Source organism: Colius striatus, chromosome 8 (genome assembly GCF_028858725.1).
Source record: "Colius striatus isolate bColStr4 chromosome 8, bColStr4.1.hap1, whole genome shotgun sequence".
Taxonomy (NCBI): domain Eukaryota; kingdom Metazoa; phylum Chordata; class Aves; order Coliiformes; family Coliidae; genus Colius; species Colius striatus.
In genome coordinates this window covers 23,930,571-23,948,519 of record NC_084766.1, presented here as the reverse complement: position 1 = coordinate 23,948,519, position 17,949 = coordinate 23,930,571, and the positions used below count along the sequence as shown (strand labels likewise).

Genomic DNA, 17,949 nt, shown 5'->3' with positions numbered 1-17,949 from the left:
CCAGCGCCGAGCACTGAGTGTGGAGAGCACGACCCGGGAACAGGCAGACGCCGAGCCGAGCCGTGCCAAACCGAGCCGTATCGGACCGCGCTTCGCTGTCCACAGGTGTCCGCGGCGTGCGAGGCCGGTGCGGGCCGGGCCGGGCGTGCCCAACCCCCGGCCGGTCGGCGGCCCCGGTACCCGTCGGCTCTCTGCGGCGCGTCGTCGGCCCTACCGTGCGAGGGCGTCCCCGGCGCGCTGCCGTTCTCACATAAATCAGGGCCGAGCCCCTGGGAAAGGGCCATCCTTCACCGGGCGCTGCTGACAGAGAACGAGAAACAGACGGGCCCTGAGATAAACCACGGCGCGCAGCGTTTACACAAGGGCAGGCTCTGTGTAAATAGAGCCGGGCGCGGGGGGCAGCTCCCGGCGGCGCGAGTCCGCACCGGCCCCGGCCCGCGGGCCTCCGGGCTGCCCCGAGCCGGTGGGCAGGTGGGTACCGCCGGCCGAGGGCCTCCCGCAGCCGCGCCGCCGTCCCACGTTGGCTCCCCGAGCATCGGGGCTAGAGACATGGCCGGATTAACGTGTTTGTTTGTTTACGACCATTAGCGCGGGGCCGTCTCCAGCACTCGGCACCCGTGAGACTAATGGAGCAATTAGTAGCCCTGAGGCTGATAGCATCGCCCCGAGCGAGGCCCCCGGCCGTGGCCGTCTGCTACCGGGCTGCCTGCACCCGGGGTCCCGGGGAAGAGGGGGGAGGACGGGCTGCGTGCTGCCCGTCAGCTGCGGTGTGCGGGGCCGCTGCAGGGCTGCTTTCCTTCTCGGGTCCGGGTGGGCTCTTGGCTCCGCTGCAGCATCAGCAGGGCGAGCTCCATCCATTACAATAATCCCCTGTCTAAACAGAACACAGGAGCGGTTGGGACAACAAGGCCCCGCTGTAAACAGCGCTCAGGGGACGCCGCTAATGATATAAATAAAATAACCATTAATAGTCCTGTGACCCCAGCCGGCTTGGGAAAGCCCCAAGCCGCATCCCGGGGCTAACACCCGCGGGCAGGTACCGGGACTGTGTCCTCCCGTGGCTCATGCACCTCCGCGCTGCTTACTCCGGACCGGCCGTGCTCCTCGGTGTCCGCTATCCCGGTAGCCGAGGAGCGCGATCGAGCCTGTGCAACTCCCCTGCTTCCTCCCCCACTTTCCCCATCTAGAAAATCGCCACTCGTGTCCCGCCGACGAGGGGCCCGATCCGGCCCCACCAAAGCGGGGCCACCGACAGGACGGGACGGTGCGGGTTAGATTACCTCTGCGTCGGGAGCACCGGCAGGGGATGAGTCGGCCGCAGGAAAGGCCGGGAAAACAAAGGGGTGCTCCCATGCGTGTCAGGGCCCGGCTGCGGCTTGCCCCCTTCGCAGGGCGTGGGTTCCTCGAGCCGTCTCTGTGGCCGGCGACGGCACGACTGAGCGGGTCCCGGCGGGAGAACCGCTCCCACCGCCGGGCAGGCGTCCTGAAGGGCCGGGTCCGCCTGGCCCAGGCTCCCCGTGCCCGCGGGCCGCGCCTGGCCGCAGTGCCGCCGGGAGAGTCGGTCGCCGCCGAGCCCGCGGCCGCGCCCTCAGCACGGTGGCCGGTGGTCCCGCCGACGGCCGGGCAGGCGGACACCGGGTTGTGGCCCGGCAGCCCCCATTGTCGCCCCTGCGAGAACGGTGACCGCGGTGCTCTCAGAGCGCCCTGCTCCCTGCTGCCGCCGGGCCTCCGGGCCTGCACCTCCCCGGGAGCGGGGCGGCGGGCGGGAGCGGCCAAGGCCAGAGGGAAACGTCTAACACCGATAAGGTGTTAATTGTTATTAGTTGTTACCGGGGTCGCGGCAGCGAGGCAAGGTTGGGCTTCTCCGCGCACCGGAGGCACCGAGCAGAGCCGGGCCCGGAACAGCCCTGGTTACCAGAGCGCCTTTCCCAGTCTACTGTCCGGACCGGGCGGCCTCAGGATGGGAGGAAGGCGGCCGGCAGAAGGAGCGGGCGAGGAGCGCCGAGGGAGAGACCTATCCGATGCGATTTATGGAGGGGGTTTGAAGCGGCGCGGTGCGAAGATTTGGAGCGCCGGGGGAACGGGAACTGTCCCCCGCCGCGGAACCGGGAGCGCCCGAACTACGGGGAGGCGCGCGGGATCCAGCACTGTGCGGGGAGGCGGGAGCTGGAGAGACGGTGATACCGAGACAAGCGGTAAACAGCGAAGCTGCCGAATGGCAACGACCCGAGAGAAGCGGCCGGGAAGGCCTCGCGAAGTCACGGACCCGGGACACTCACCCGCCCGGCGTGCGCGCCCGGCTCCCCGTGGCCTCGCCTCGGCGCCGAATCGAGCCCTGCGGGGCGGCAGGATTCTGATCACAACGAAATATCTCGCCTGGGACCCTCCACCCCGCTTTCGCTATGCCCGCTCCCCTTGTCGCGGCGGTCATCAGCCCTTGGAATCGTCCCGAGTCGCGGGGTGCCACCGCAGGGCCGTCGCACCCCCGGCCGCGCTGCACCGGGGTGCTCGGACGGCGCTCGGCGCAGCTCCGGGGCCAAGGAACTCATATGCGAACGGAGCTCGGCAAATTCGATCGCTGCGTCACCCGCAGGACCGGTGGCGTGGCAGCTCCGTGGAGCTTGTCGCCGCCCGTTACCAGCGGGAGAAACGAAATGAAACGAAACGAAAGAAAACGAAAGAAAACGAAGGGAAACATCGAAGGGACGAGGTAGCGCTCTCCGTCTCAGCCCCGCGACACCGCGGCCCCAGGCTGCCCGCCAAACCCTGCCCGACCCAGCCTGGCCGGGCCTGTTGGCCGCGGGTCCCGATCCGGTGGCGGCGGCGGAGCGCACACCTTTGCGGGCGATGTCGCAGCGGCTCCGGCGAGCCGGGGTGGGCGGCAGATTGGCCAGTCGCGGGAAGATCTGCGAGGACACCCGGGGATGCAGAGGGAGGCGACTACATGTATGTCGTACGGCTACGGGCCGTCAGCCTGGGACGGCGGCTTCGCCATCGGCCCCGGGGAGGAGTGCGGAGCGGCGGAGGCGAACCTCCTCTCCGCTTCGCGTCCCGGACGGCGCAAGGCTATTGCGGGGCCGGCGGTCGTGCTGGCGAGGCGGCGAGGCCGCACGTGTTCGCCGCTCCCGGGATCGGGCAGAGACGAGTGCGGGCAAGGGCTAGCAGGGCGCGCCGGGGCCGGGATCCCTACCTACCTACACGTGCTTAGCACTCTGAAGGAGCCCCAAACCCAGCACACGGTCCCCGCGCCCGCGGGTGCCGGGCCGGCGGGGCGCTCTGCGGAAAAGCGGCCTCCCCAAGCCCAGCCTTAATACATTGCTATTTCTGGCCGGGCGGCCGGAGCCGGGCAGGGGGCCGGCTCTGCCTCCCCCTCCCTCCAATGGCGAGGCCGCCCCCGGCCCCTCCTCGCCGTGACGTGCCGGCCCGGGGCAGAGGAGGCTCCCAAGCCCTTGGCTGTCCCTGCAGAAGCTGTAACAAAACGCAGACCCCCAGTGCCGGGCTAATGGAGGCAACTTAGACAGGAGCAGGCGCGGCCCCTCGTCCCTCGGCGCTGCCTGCTCCCCCCGCACCGGGCGCAGCGCTCCCTGCTGAGCCGCAGCCCGAGCGCCGCCGGGCCCGCGGCACTGCCTGGCCGCTTGCGGTGCCCCGATGATGTTACCGAGTCCAGTCACTTCCACCCCCTTCTCTGTCAAAGACATCCTCAATCTGGAGCAGCAGCAGCAGGACCCGCACTATGGGGCCCAGCTCTCTCACCACCTGGAGCACCACTTCCACCCCGCCGCCTGCCTGCTGGCGGCCGCCGACGGCGCCCGCTTCTCCGACGGCGAGGAGGAAGAGGAGGAGGAGAAGCTGTCCTACCTGAGCCCCATGGCAGCGCCCGGCAGCCAGGTGGAGGCGCGGATCTCCGCCGACAGCTACGTGCACGCCGTGCTGCGCGGCTCCTGCGAGGCCCCCGGCCCGGGAGAGGAGCTGAACCCCGCCGCCCGCGACCCAAGTGAGTATCGGCCCCGCCGCGCTGTCCCGCACCGCCCTGCTAGGACGGGCCCGCGCTCGCACCCCGCAGTACTTTCCCAGCCCGCGGAGTACTGTCCCGCGAAGCTCCGGTCCCAGTGCGACAGCCTGGTCCCCGCCGCCGCGCCCCTCGGGCATGTCGACCCGGGACTGGCACCTCGTGGGGCTGCCACTACCCTCCTCCGCGCCCCGCTCGCCGCCTCCTCGGCAAGCGCCTCCGTGGGGCTCCGATCCAGAGTTGCTGGATCCGGCCCACGCTCTGCAATATCGGTAGCGGAGGAACGGGGCGAGTTAGATCCAACCTGCTGCGGCAGAGCCCTCCTGGAGTGAGGCCGCGGAGCAGGTGCCCGGCGCCGTGCGCGGCACGGCCAGGGGCTGGACCCTTCGGTGCCGCAGCAGTAACACCGCATCCGGCACAGAGGCGCGGGAACGCGCCCGGCCCCGCCGCCTGAAACCAGCCCCTGGCAAATACGAGTGGTGGTGGAGGCGACCGGTCCCGGCGCTGCTTCCCCGCCCGCACCGCGGTTCCCCGACGGGCGCATAGTGCCGCGGGGCAGTCGGGGCACGGCGCGGGGCTCCTGCCCGCAGGTGGGGCCCGTCGGGATCAGCAAGCGAGCGGGGCGCCGGTGAGGTACAGCCATGACCTGTCCCGTCCCCCTCCCCGTGCAGAAAGCTGCGTCCTGAAGAAGCCGCTGGATGTGGCGGAGAAAGCGGAGGAGGCAGAGAGGCCGAAGCAGCGGAGCCGGAGGAAGCCGCGCGTCCTCTTCTCCCAGGCGCAGGTCTTCGAGCTGGAGCGACGGTTCAAGCAGCAGCGTTACCTGTCGGCGCCCGAGCGGGAGCACCTGGCCAGCAGCCTCAAGCTCACTTCCACGCAAGTTAAGATCTGGTTCCAGAACCGGCGCTACAAGTGCAAGCGGCAGCGGCAGGACAAGTCGCTGGAGCTGGGCGGCCCCGCGGCCCCGCCGCCGCCGCGTAGAGTGGCCGTGCCCGTCCTGGTCCGCGATGGAAAGCCGTGCCTCGGTGGATCGCAGGGCTACAGCTCGGCATACAACGGGCCCTACTCCTACAACGGTTTTCCCGCCTACGGCTACGGCAACGCTGCCTCCTACAACCCTGGCTACGGCTGCACCTACCCGGCGGGTACCGGTGGCGCCTCCATGCAAGCCGCCTGCAGCCCGGCAGCCGCCGCCGGCCCCTTCGTGAACGTGGGCGGCCTGGGGGGCTTCGCCGGCAGCGGCCAGCCACTGCACCAGGCGGCGGCGGGGCCCTCCTGCAGCCAGGGCGCACTGCAGGGCATCCGGGCCTGGTAGCCCGCACGCACTGAGGGCCGGGAGCGGACCGGCAGGATGGCCCGGCGGCTCCGGGGCCCTGTTACCATCCGCACCGCAGCCTGGCTGCACTCCGCGAAACGCGCGCCCTGGACTGGAGTTGCGGCGGCGACGGCGGGACGGCGCGGCGGGACCCCGGCGCTCCCGCGGGCCACGGTGCGGGGCCGGCGGCGGGCGGAGCGGAACGGCAGGACGGGGCCGCCAGGTCCCGCGGCCAAGCGCCGTCGCCCCGCGGAGCCGCCGCGACGGCCGGGCGGCCGGAGCCGATCGCGCCGCGCCAGTGGAGCAGCTTTGCTTGTAAAAAGCCGATGGCGGGGCCCGGGGGTGCCGGCCCCTCTATCTACTCTGTATTGGTTACTGCCAGCGCCAGCTCGCCGAGTCAGTCAATAAACCAGGTGCAATATCCGCCGCCCGCTCCTCCTTCGCCCAGCGGCCGGTGCCCGGCGGCGGGACCGAGGCCAGTGCCCGACACGGGGCGGTCGCGGCGGCTTGCCCGCGGGGCAGGGCGGCTCGGCCGGCTTGTGAGCGTGCCAAGGGCGCTGAATGGGGCCGCGCAGCTCAGAGCCGGGCCCATTGTGGCCGCCGGGCCGGCGCTGAAAGGAGCCGCCGAGGAAGGTAGCGGGAATAGGCGCTTATTGGATTCGGGAACAAAAGGTGTGGCAGGGAAGCGAGGGACAAAGGGGCCCCGGCGCCGAGATTGACGGGCCGCTTTGCCCCCCACTGAGGCCCAGGCCCGGCGCTTTATGCGCGGGGGCTGCAGAAACGTGCTGGGTTTTGTTCCCCTTTCTGGGAGCGCAGGGGGAGAGGAGGGGGGTCCGCGGGCCGCTGATTAGGGCCGGCCGGGCCGAGCAGCCTGAATGCCGGGGCATTATTGCTACACGTTCAGCCATTTCGCTCGGCTGCAGGGGGAGGGGGCGGCCGAGGCCCCCGAGCCCCGCGGGACCGGCCGCGGGGTTGCTCCCCACCCTCCCAGCCTCGTCCTGGGTTGCCCCGTCCCGCCGCTCCTGCCGCGGAGCTCGCGGGGCGGTCCCGATCCCGACCCCGCCACCGCGGCAGTGGCTCTGCCGTGCGGGTCCCTCTGAGCGCCGACGCGCACGGGGAGGGCCGGACACCCGCGGAGCTCCGTCCGTCTCGCTCCGGGCAGCGGCGGAGACCAGAGGCGCCGGGAGCTCTCCCGCATCGTCCCACGCATCTGTCGCGGCCGCGACTCTGCAGGTCCTGAGGATGTTTCCAGCGCAGCCTCTTCTCTCAGCCGCCGGGACGGACGTAGCCCAGGGGCTCGGTATGCCTCCCCCCCACCCAGCGATGCCCACCATGTCCTCCCCCTGCCCTTCCCATGCCTTTCTTGTGATGAGCCCTCTGCTATGGGCAGAGGAGCAGGTTTTGTAGCCTGCTGTTACAGAAGCAGCAGGCAATGACGATTCCCGCTGCTGAACCCGGTTTTACGCTGCACACTTTTACCGTGCGCTCTTGGGGTTTGCCATTTGAGGGGAACCGGAGACATTCTTTCCCAGTTCTGCCTCAGGAGCAGAGGAGGCAAGTAGCAGGCCCCAGCTCCCAGCCCTGGCTCAGCACGGCACCCTGCTGTCCCGCAAGCCACCCCGAGGCGGGCTGGCTGTGTGGGGCCGGCGCTGGGAGAGGATGCGGCACACCCAGCCGATTGTTTGCTGGATGGCAGCAAGGTGTCGCGGGAGAGGAAGCCCAGGCCCTGCTCTTGGCTTTCGGAGATGAGTGCTTAAGGCCCTGTGGTCTCGTGGGTAGAAACAGGATAGCCAAGAACAAAGATAGGTAACGCTGTCTTCACAGCAGCAGTCAGGCTGCAGAGATTTGTCTCTGCCATAGGAAAGCATTGCATTTTCCTCCATGTTCTGCCAGACTGTTGTCTTGCAAAAATAGGTAACCTGTGTGAGTTAAGGCCTTGGTGTGCAAGCCAGAAGAGTTTAAACTACCACACAAGCTCCTCTGAAATCAAGGAGTGTAAGAGAAACTCGCAGCTTAGCACATTCTCTCCAAGTACATGGCAGCTGGTTAGAAATCCGTTGCACCCCCAGTAGCACTCGGAGGCTGCCAATGAGAACAGGGCCCTGGTGAGGGACACACTGCCCATGTCCATGGCCACAGTCTCTGGAACACAGACAGTTAAGTAAAACCGGGCACATGGGGACCCAGCACCAACAGCAGTCAGCATTGCTGTAGTGTGGGATCAGTGTCATGCTCAGCCCATCTGCGCCCGGTGACACCCGTGTGCACTCACTCCCCAGCCCTGCTGTCCCTGCGTGGAGCTGGAGCAGCGCCCAGCCAGGCTGACGTGGCATGGCGGTGGAAGTTTCTAGATGTCCACCATAGCAAGCCCCCTTCTTGGGACAGATCCCAGCTGTCCCACCAGCTCGGGCTGAGGGGAGGGCAGGGGGTTAGTGGGAGGGACCCCTCTGCAGACTGTTGCCCAAAGCCCCCGTGCTGATGGGGGGAACGGAGCGGCACAAATTGCTGGCGGTGCTGGAGGGGCTGGAGCAGGGCGGCGGAAGTGAAGCACTCCAAAGAGGAGAAACAGCCAGTGGAGGCCAGTGGGAGGGAGATGGTGGGAGACCGCAGATTGGACAGGCTGCCCAGGGAGGGGAGACACAATGGAGGGAAGTCACTGTGTGGCCGTGCTGGAGGCAGCACCCGCCCGTGACGTACCCTGTACCCTGCGCCCCGTGGCAAAGCAAAGTGGGGTGCTGCGGGTGGGGGGAGAGGCAAGAGGCGCTGAGTGCTGGTGGAAATACCTCCAGCGTGGTCCTGCTGTGGTGGTGGAGTGGCCAGAGAAACGTCGGGAGGGAGGGATGGGTAGGGCCATGGTCAAGGGGCGGAGGGCGTGTGGTGTTTCTTCTTGGTTGATGGGGACATTTACTGGTGTTTGGGAGTCAAGGTGGGAAGGTGCTGATTGATTTCAGACAGGGATGGGATTCTCTAAACCAACACATGGAGTTAAAGAGGGCTTTAAGTACTAGGCCTCAGGCTTGCTCTTTGCGTGAGCTCCGTTTGTTTTCTATTCAGGTTTCCTGGCCAGGAAGAAGCCCATGAGCAGAACTTGCCTCTGAAGGCAGTTCCTAGAGAGGCCCCATCCAAATCTATGCTAGCTGTTTTTCTGTGTCCTCTCTGTCATGCTTAGGATCACAGGGGAGCAGTGCTGATCCCTCTGAAGCATTGCATATGCACTCTGGTTTCCTCTCCTTCCAAACATTTTTTCCCATTCCTTTCTCCCCCCTGCTGTGGTCATCCCTCCAGCTTGTGCCCTTCATCCTCCTCTCTTTACTTCTTCATTGCTGCCATCAGCAAAGAGCTCACCTGAGTGCGAAGCAAGACGTCTGCTCTCAGCAAGGCTGGCCAGGCTGCACATGGACTTAACTGAGTTCTCCTTCAACTTGGGCACAGCTGCCTTAGGGCCAGGAGCCCTAGGGCACAACTGCATGCTGGGCTCCTGCCCAACTCTTGACTGTTGCATGCGGGTTGGAACCGCAGCTGCCGCTGCTCTGCCGTGCTTCCCACTGCAGCTGCCCCATGCTGGGAGCTGCCCAGGCTGCCTGAACATTGGGGCTCTGCAGAGCCGTCAGTGCTTGGAGATGCTAGAAGCTGCTCCTGGCAGAGGCAATATGGAGCTGTCACACAAGCATTTTCCAGAGTCAAGAGAGCTGTTGATCCAGCCATGGTTCTGGTAATTAAATTAAAATATCAGTAACTTGTGTTGTGGAGCCTCCAGTGAGGGTTTCTTCCACTACTTGCCTGCCAGGACTAGGGCCTGAGACCTGCCTCCTTTCTCGAGATGAGTTGCTGATGGCCAGAGACCCTTCCCACATTTCCAGCCTGTCCCATGCATCACAAGATGACTACACCTGAATGAGTGAGGTGAGGGGACTCACATGTTTTAGCTGTTCATTCTCTCCTGCCTGCACCGGTGAGACCGGACACAGTGTGGCTACAAGGGATTCAGGTGACCTCTCCAGAGAAGGGCACCTCATCTTCCTCCCCTCCAGAGCAGAATGCTGCTGAAGGCCAGAGGCACTCCAGGGGCCCTGCCTTAGCCCTTGGCGGCTGTACTGTGCTACCTTGCCCTCCCCGGGCAATAAAATGCACTGACACTCTCTCGGGGGCTCGCCTTCGCTGTGCTCGGGGCTGCTGCAAGGCAGGCGGTGCCAGGGCCGGGGGTTGTCCCGGCTGCTTGGCGCTGCCTGGAAACCCCAGGGCTCCCCGGGCTGCCGGCGGGGACTCAGCTCCCGGGGCGCGTCCCCAAGCGAGATACGCCACCGCCATCTATCGACAAGCAGCCGGGGACGGAGAGCAGCGGGTAGCCGTCCGTCCCCGCCGCAGGGACGGGTGCCCGAGTGCCCGGCGAGGCTCGGAGGGCTGCGGAGCAGGCGGGCAGGGCCATCCGTGCCCCCGCCGGCAACGCGGCCCCGGCGCTGGGGGCGGCGGCGGGAGCGCTGGGCCGGCTGCGCTGGTTCTGCGCTGGCTGGTGTCTCCCCACGCTGAGCTCTGCGGGTGCAGAAGCCGTGCTGCAGCGGGCAGCATCACTGCAGCTTGTACATGCAGGAAAGGAAAGCACCCAGGCGTGCCCTGTCTGCGCTGGGGGAGCCGAGGACGCCGCCAGCATCTCCTCCCAGCCTCTAGCCACCGTGCAGGTCCCTTGTTAGTCAGCAATGTTTTTTAACTGAGCACAGGCATTTGGCATGTCTTTGTGAAAGACGCGGCAGGTTTTCAGCTCTGATTATCTTCCTCATCCCAAATTCACCCAATGCTGAGAGACCTCCACAAGCCTCCTGATACCCTTTCACAGCCCGCAGCCTCCAGCTATCGCGGTCACCCTCTTCAAGTCCTTGCCCAAGGACATTTGTGATGGCCGCGGTGTCCAGCGCCTGGTGCTTGTTACAGCTGCGTCCTCGCCAGAGGGAGCTGTGTCCCCGATGGAGGCACGACACAATTTTGGCCCAATTCCCTACTCCCTCCCACTATATATTGCCAATGCTCTTAGTGACATATTGGTCAAATCTAATGGGCACCCAAAGGGGCAGGGGATAGAGGAGAAAGCTACTTGGAGTTGCATTTCTCCCATCACCCACCTAGCTGTGACAGATGTTTTGTGCCCAGTTATGAGGCTTTTATTTTAGTCCCCATGCCATAGGGGGGATTGCAGGGTTCTCTAGGACTGCATTCCTATCACCTGCAGGCATGCTGGGCAGAGAAGATTAGGGCTGGAGCCTCCCACATCAGCTGGAACAGCCTTTGCTTCAACTGCTTTTAAGACTGATCCCAGAATGAGCTGTAGCCTCACAGAATACTTGGAACTGTCCTCACCTATGAGTCCTCAGGAGACAGACCCGTGCTGTCAGCCCTGTTCATCCCTGTGCCATCCAGCCCAGGAACAGTTCTCTTCCCACCTCTGCCACCTCCCCTGCACCACAATGCTGGCTGCCCACACCCCAGCTCCAGCCAGGCAGCATCTGCCCACAGCCACTTTGCAGCCCTTTGGTGGGAGACTTTGACACATAACATCACACTAAAGTGTGACTGTTGCCAATATCTCCCCACCAAACCAGACATCCCAGCGCACTCCAGGGGATTCCTTCCTCCAATGATACTTTTCAGCCAAGAAAGCAGGTTTTCAGCCTCAGCTTTACCTTCCTCTGCTCTCCTGCAGTGCCAATGCTCAGCCCAAGCCAGGCAGGCTGGGACCAGCCTGGCCAGGAGTTGTCTCTAAGCAGTTTAACCCAGGCAACAATATGGGTTAGAAGAGGTTTTCCCAAGGCCCAACAGAGGCAGCATCTGCTCTGTGTCCAGGCAGCCCTGGAGCCCGTGTTTACCATCGCTGAAGGCCGTGGGGTCATGAGAACTTGTACAACTTTACTGAGGCCTGACAGAACCCTGAGGAATCCCAGAACCAGGGTGAGTTGGAGCTGGTGGGAGGCTGCGAGCCCACCTCTGTGGTCCCCATGAGCTCCGGCCACCTCCTCCCACTGAGCAGGGCTGTCAGGCACCCACTGCAGAGGGACTGGGGATGGGAGAGCTGGAGGTAGCTCAGGACACTGGCAGAGGAGGGGCAGGGATGTGTTTTGTCAGGGCAGTGCTGTTGCCCCCAGGCTAGTCAGGCAAAGGGACTCAGAACTCTGTGAGCGGTGTCTCTGAGGCAAGAGCAGCTTGGAAGCCAACCAGCCCTGAAGGTACAGGGCAGATGTGCTGGAGAGGATTCCCCTTTTTGCTCTGGGGGAGATGAAGTCCCCTCCCACCTACTCACTCCATGTCTGATCCTAATCTGCAGGAGTGCAGGCATCTCCAGTTAAGCCCAGGAAGGCGGCAGGGGGCTCCTGAGCTGCTCCTGAGCTGCTCCTGGCTTGGCAACTCAGGCTGCTTGAAATAGCCTGGGCTTGTGCCACGGCAGAGCTGTGGCAGCCCTGGATCTACCACCAGGAGCAGGAGAAGGCTGGCAACAGTGCCCAGCTCTGCTTGCTCAAGGGCCCTGGGACTCATCCCACTCAGGCTCCACCTAGGCAGGTCAGGGCTCAGGGGGCAGTCAGATATGGGAAGGCCAAGTGGCAAATTCCTGTCAGTGCTGGATGTGGCTGGGGATCCTGCAGGGAGGTGAAAGGAAAAAGGGTTGTTTCCAAAGCTCTGAGCCTGGCTTCCTTGCTGGAAAGCCAAAAATAATCTCTTAACTCAGAAGAAGCTGTAGGAGGGAATATCACCTGAAGCACAGCCAAATACCTCAGAGGCCATAGGACAGCCCCAGGGCAGTGTGGCTCCACTGAGGTGCTGTCAGACTTTAGAAAGGCAGCTGCCATGGCTGGACCAGCCAATAACTCCATTACCTCTGGGCACCTCATTGTGCCAAAGATGCCAGAGGAACTGGGCTGGCTGTCAAGGAGGTGACCCTCCACTGGCAGAGCCAGGGAGCAGCTGTGTGCCACCATGGCCAGCCTTTAGTCTGGGGCAGAGGTTCATCCCAGGGGATGGAGGCAGCAGCAGGATGGGGTTTTTCCAGTCTTCTGTAGCCTTGCCCAAGGGATCTGTGGAACCCTCTGGGTGGCTCTGCCATCCCTGCAGCATCAGACCCCCCAGGCAGCCATCCTCTGCGGGGCTGCTGCTTCCCTCCACAGGGTTTGATGTGGCCCTGCTGTGTGGGGAGGGTGAAAGGCAAAGCTGCAGCTACGCTGCCAACAGCTTTTGGCTTCTGGGCAGGGAGATCCATCCTGGTCAGAATCGTCTTCTGCAAACTCCCATCTAATGTCCTCCCTGCCAAGCTAAACCCTGCCCTGGTCTCTCCCAGTGACTTCTGCTTCTCAGATTTCTCTCTCTTGCGTGGAGGAGCTGAAGGGCTGCCAAATCTTGCAATGCTCCAGCTACGTCTTAAAGTCCCAGCTCCTGAAATGGTGGGAAAACTGGAGGCTCCCAGTCTCCATCAGCTTTTGTTTCTTTAAGGAGTTTCTCATCCTCCTGCTTGTGCAGAAAAGGCAGGGACCAGGAGCCTGCAGGCCATGCCAGGGAGCAGAAAGTGGGCACAGTACGCGAGCCAGGTGGACCCTGGCTGCAGAGCAACAACATGGCTGGCTGCCCTGTGCCCAGGGACACCCAGACCTACCTAGCAGCCATTAAAACATCCCAAGGGCAGTTGCTTGGCCTCTGCCATCCAGCCTCAGGAACCAGGACAAGAGAAATCCTGAAGGGGAAGGTGGAGCTGGGGCTGGGTGCTGAGCACCTGGCCCTGCAGTGCAGGGGTCCCTGGCCTCCAGTCCCCTGGCAGTGCCAGGGCCTGATGCCCCCAAGGGCTACACATCCCCCTGCTCATTCCTCTTTCCCCTGGCCCCAGCCAGGCCATCAGCCCTCTGTGCAGGCCAGGCCAGGCCAGCAGATCCCATGGAGCAGCCTGGCACCACCACAGACACTCGCTGGCTGCACATACCATGGCTGTGAACATATTTTCTCCAGGGAGTTATTTTTGAGCACAGCCCCATGGGACACATGCCCCTCCTGCAAGCACTGTGGGAGCATCCTGCAGGAGCCACGTGTTACCCATGGGCACCTGGCTTGAGGCACCCCAAGCTCTGCTTTGGGAAGGTCATCTCCAAGCAACACATCAGTGGCCAGTACACAAGCTGGTGAGGCTGGCTCAGGTCCAGGGCTGGGTGGGACCCTGAGAGAACTCGCTATCAAGACAGATAACAATGTGTTCAAAAAATTAGCTGTTCTATTAGGTTGGGAGACATGAGTGCTTTGAGCAAGTGTGTTGGTAGAATTTTAAGGTGCTCAAGCATCAAACTAGTTTAATTACTCCAAATCAGGGGGTAAAAGCCCTGCTGAGCCTCAAATCTTCCATGTGAGATGCACAAAGCCCTCCAGCCTCACCTAGCACCAACATTCCTGCACCGTCTTCAACAGAACCCAGGGCCCTCCTGACAACACCTCTGTCCGGAGCACCATGGGAGCATCCCGAGAACCCTCATCAGACTGAACATCTGCTTATCCAGCAGGGTTGCAGTCCACACCAGCAGCAGGCAAAAGGCCACGAGCCAAGAGATGGGGACCAGTCTCCTCCCTGCACATTGCGAGGGTGGCCAGGCAGGTCCCCTCCTCCCACCACAACCCCCGCCCCCACTTTACTTCCCCCTCTGGCACTCACCAAAAGAGCTCAGCTCTGGGCACAGTCAGGGCAGCATGGTGCCAGGAACTGGGCCATGTGGGAGTATGGAGGGGACATAAGGACAGAGCAGAACTGTTTTTTATTTGAGGTGTCAAGAGTGGGAACAAAAAGAAATCTAGAGGCTCACCTCCTCAAGTGCCATCCTCCCCCACTCCCCCCACCACTGGGGCACAGGCAGCATCACGTGTGCGTGCTACGAGACAACGGCAAGGTTATACTTTGCTTCAGCCAAAAGCCAGACTAAGCCCCCAGCATCCCAGGCAGTGCCACCGCTGCTGCCCCCTCCCTGGTGACTGCAAGCTGAGCTTGGCCTTGCCAGAGGCAGGGCAGGACACTCAACCTTCCCCTCTGAGGACAGGCAAGCTTGGCATGGGAGGAGGTTTTGGCTAAGGGAAGGTCAGGAGCACAGCTCCACCGAAGTGCCAGGGGATGTGACCTGGGCTGCAGCTCCCCATGGGACACCCCGGAGGGCCCCAGGATGGAGCAAAGCCGCAGCCTGAGCACAACAGCAGCAGCAGCAGCACCCGCAGGCATGAAACGGCATCGCTAAGCCCTGAAGGGCTCCACTGCCTCCTCTCCTCATCACAAACCAAACCGAAAGGGAGAGGGGTCAGGAGACAAACTGGGAGGGGAGGTGCAGCAGGTGTAGAGCGGCGCTGTGCTCACTTCCCAGCCCACCGCTCCTCCTGGCGCTTGGTGAGAATGTATTTGAAGAACTCGTACACGGACCAGGCGATCGCTGTCGAGGGCATCTGGTAAATGACCCTCGCCTGGACCCCTCGGAAGTAGGCAGTCAGGCCACCCACTTGGTACACCGTCCTGAAGGCATTGGCCATGCCTGTGATGTGTCCGCTGATGTTGGAGCTCAAGGCCAGGGATTCCTGGGTGTTGAGCAGCGTTTTGCAAACGTCCAAAGGCGTCGTGGCAGCAGCAGCGACAGCCCCCGCGCAGGCTCCGGAGACCACGTGGGAGCCTGGGTTGTACTGTCTGTGGGGGTTGAGCTGCTCTTGCAAGAACTCATAGGTCATGAAGTGAATGGCTTGGAAGGGGATGTTCATGGTGAGCTGGGTGGTGTAGCTGCGGTAGAAAGCTCCAGCCCCTTCGTTGTGCCACACAGCCCGCACACAGTCCGTCACACGCTGGTAAGGCGAGTTGTACATCTGCATCCTCTGTTTGACCACTTGGGATGGATAGTGGCGACAGCAGCAGCAGCCCGGACCCAGGTGTGCAGGGGAAGAGGAGAGAAAGGGTAAGCACAAAGCCAGGCCTCACCAAGTGCCTAGAGTTTGGTTACACTGACTTAAGAGTTACTGATGGATGGTGTGTGCCCAGGCAGGACTGCACCCACCTACATCTGCCAAGGCACCACTGTCATAAAATCATAGAATCATTTCAGTTGGGAAAGACCTTTAAGCTCATGGGGTCCAACCTCTCACCTCACGCTGCCAAGCCCATCACTAACCCATGTCCTGTCACATAGCCATTGCCACCTGCAAACCCTGCGGCTGCTGCAGCCCCCGGGACCATCCTGATGCTCAGGATCCACCCTCAGCCCCCAGTGACTGACACCTCCCCATCCACCACCACAGCCACCACCTCAGTCAGGGGAATCCCCTTTGCATCTATTCTTTTCTGCATCTGATCTCTTATTTTTGATCTGGACAAGTCTGTTCCCTCCCAGCTGCCCCTGTTGTGGCTCCGAATCAGCACAGCACGTTGTGGAGCTCACTGGCTGGGAATTGCTCGTGGTTGCTGCCGAAATGCAGCTGTGCAGAGGCAAAAACCAGATGTCAACCCTGCCCCAAACACATCCAAGAGCTGAGCCTGTCACTGTCCTGCCTATCTCAACATGACCACAAGGAGCTAAAAGTGATGGGACTACAAACTATTGTAGTTGAGATAAGACGAGCCCCAGGGAAGGAATGACAATGGCCTGGCCACACAGCTGCCTGCTCCTTGGGTTCCCAGAGCAGCTGCAGCCAGCACTGTCATGAGCCCTCCAGTTTTAAAAGAAATAAATAAATTCAGAACTGGCCTTCCCTCCTTATTCCTCCTCCCACCACATTCACAGACTTCCATTACAGATTCCCTCTGCCTTTTTCCAGGCTACCTTCCAGACATCCACAACATCTCCCTTCTCCTCATCCTTCTAGCACCACTTTTGTACCTCATTATTTTCATTGTCTTCATGAACACAGGCCCAGAACCATACCACGTCCTCCCAAGACCTCACTGCAGCAATGCCCAACTTCCACAAGCTCAGAATGACTTCAGCAGCGTGGATCACATCTCTCTTGCCTTCTCTCCAGCTCCAGGTAACTGTCCCCAGCCAAACCCCTGGGTGAAAGGCTGCTACCCTCCTGGCTCCTCCTAAGCTGAGGTTTGCTGTGCTCCACAGAATTAACCTCTTCTACCTACTCCCTCCACCAGAAGCAGCCACCAGGCTCCCTAAGTGGAGCTGCAGACAGTGTCCCCGAAAAGACTCCCTGCAGTTGGGTAAGCAATGAGAAGAGCAGCCTCCGTGCCACAGAGGGGATCCCCCGATTCTGCCCTCCCTGGCAGGCCAGCACCATCGTTACCTTCGGCAGGGTTCATGGCTGCATCGTGGAGCAATGTTGCTACACACCCGGCTGCACCTGCAAAACAAGAACTGCTACATGTGAGGCGGGGGGAGGCGAGGGACCCCAGGGCTCTGCCACAGCCCCGAGTCCCCCGCTGAGGCACAGGAGGAGGCTCCTGGAAGAAGATGAGATCTGAAGGTGGCCTCCAACTCCCTTCGGAGAGGTGGGACGGTCCTCAGCGGTTCCCACCCGGAGAGAGCTCAAGAAGGAGGGAGAGGATTGCGACAGGCTGCTGGGTGCTGTGGGCTGACTGGGACCCACGTGGGCCCAGCCCTTAGGGACAGGCCAGTGGCACCAGCTGGTAGTGACCCTGAGGACAGCAGATGTTCCCATGGAGGAGAAACCTGAGGGCACTCTGCTGCGTGCGTGCCAAGGGCAGCCCGTGTGCCATTCTCCCCATGGCCCCATGCTTTGCCCACTGTGGTGGCTCCTGGACATGGGCACCACGGCAAGATGGGTTCTGACACCACGTGGCGCTCCTGGGCCGAGCTCTGGTACCACCAACCCACGGGGCCAGTCCCAGCTCATCCGTGGACAGCTCCTGTCCCCTGGCAGCCTTCCGAGCTGGGGGCCACCAACCTGCTTCAAGCGAGAGACCTGGGAGTGGCCCCGGTAGGCACAGGACGGGTGCTCTCCCCTGCCCAGCACCGTGCAGCGGGCTTGGGCTGGAGAGAGCACAGGGCTTCAGGACACCCGCGGCGCCCGAACCCCACAGGCCGTTCATCGGACCTCCCTACTGCCTACTCTCGGCCTCTCCCCACCCCGCTCCCCAGCCCGGCGTGGCGGGGGGGCGGCCGCCAGCAGCCCCGCTGGCCGCCGGCGGGGGCTGTACCGTTGGCCACATGGCTATTGCCCCCCGCGTGGATAACGTCGCTCAGCGTCTTTTTTAACTTTTCGTAGCAGGCGAAGTAGAGCGCGTGCGCCGGGCCGGCGCCGGTGGCCGTGATGTTGAGGCCGCGCATGGGCCGCCAGACGCCCTCGGTGCGGGCGATGCGCCACAGGGCCTCCAGCACGTTCCGGTAGCGGGCGGCGGGCTCCGGCCGCAGGCTCTGCATCCGCGTCTGCAACACACAAGACCCGTGCGGGCGGGCGGCCCGTCACCCCCGCGGGCTCGCCGGGGGCCGAGCCCCCGCCTCCTTCCCTCCCTCGCCGGTGGGCCCCGGTGACCCCGCCCGCCCTCTCCGGCCCAGCCGCCGGTGCCGGCACCTTGACGCAGTCCACGGGGTACATCACGCAGTGCTCCATGACGCCCGCCACCGCGCCGGCCAGCATGTGCGTGGAGACGGCGGCGCCCTGCGGCAGCGCCTCGTAGTCCGGGGCG

General features: G+C 63.4%; 2 protein-coding genes across 2 annotated transcripts; one reads left to right on the top strand and one right to left on the bottom strand.

The window, feature by feature from the left end:
- The first annotated feature begins 3,648 nt into the window (after positions 1–3,648).
- Positions 3,649–5,321, top strand: NKX2-3 (NK2 homeobox 3). The gene is made up of 2 exons (XM_062001605.1): positions 3,649–3,994; positions 4,681–5,321. The coding sequence occupies exons 1-2, from the start codon at positions 3,649–3,651 to the stop codon at positions 5,319–5,321; spliced, it is 987 nt and encodes a 328-aa protein (XP_061857589.1).
- Positions 5,322–14,067: 8,746 nt separating this feature from the next.
- On the bottom strand, positions 14,068–17,824 carry SLC25A28 (solute carrier family 25 member 28). Its single transcript, XM_062001716.1, has 3 exons — positions 17,461–17,824; positions 16,587–16,643; positions 14,068–15,187 (listed from the first exon to the last, which is right to left on the bottom strand). The coding sequence occupies exons 1-3, from the start codon at positions 17,681–17,683 to the stop codon at positions 14,670–14,672; spliced, it is 798 nt and encodes a 265-aa protein (XP_061857700.1). The 5' UTR covers positions 17,684–17,824; the 3' UTR covers positions 14,068–14,669.
- Positions 17,825–17,949: the final 125 nt, after the last annotated feature.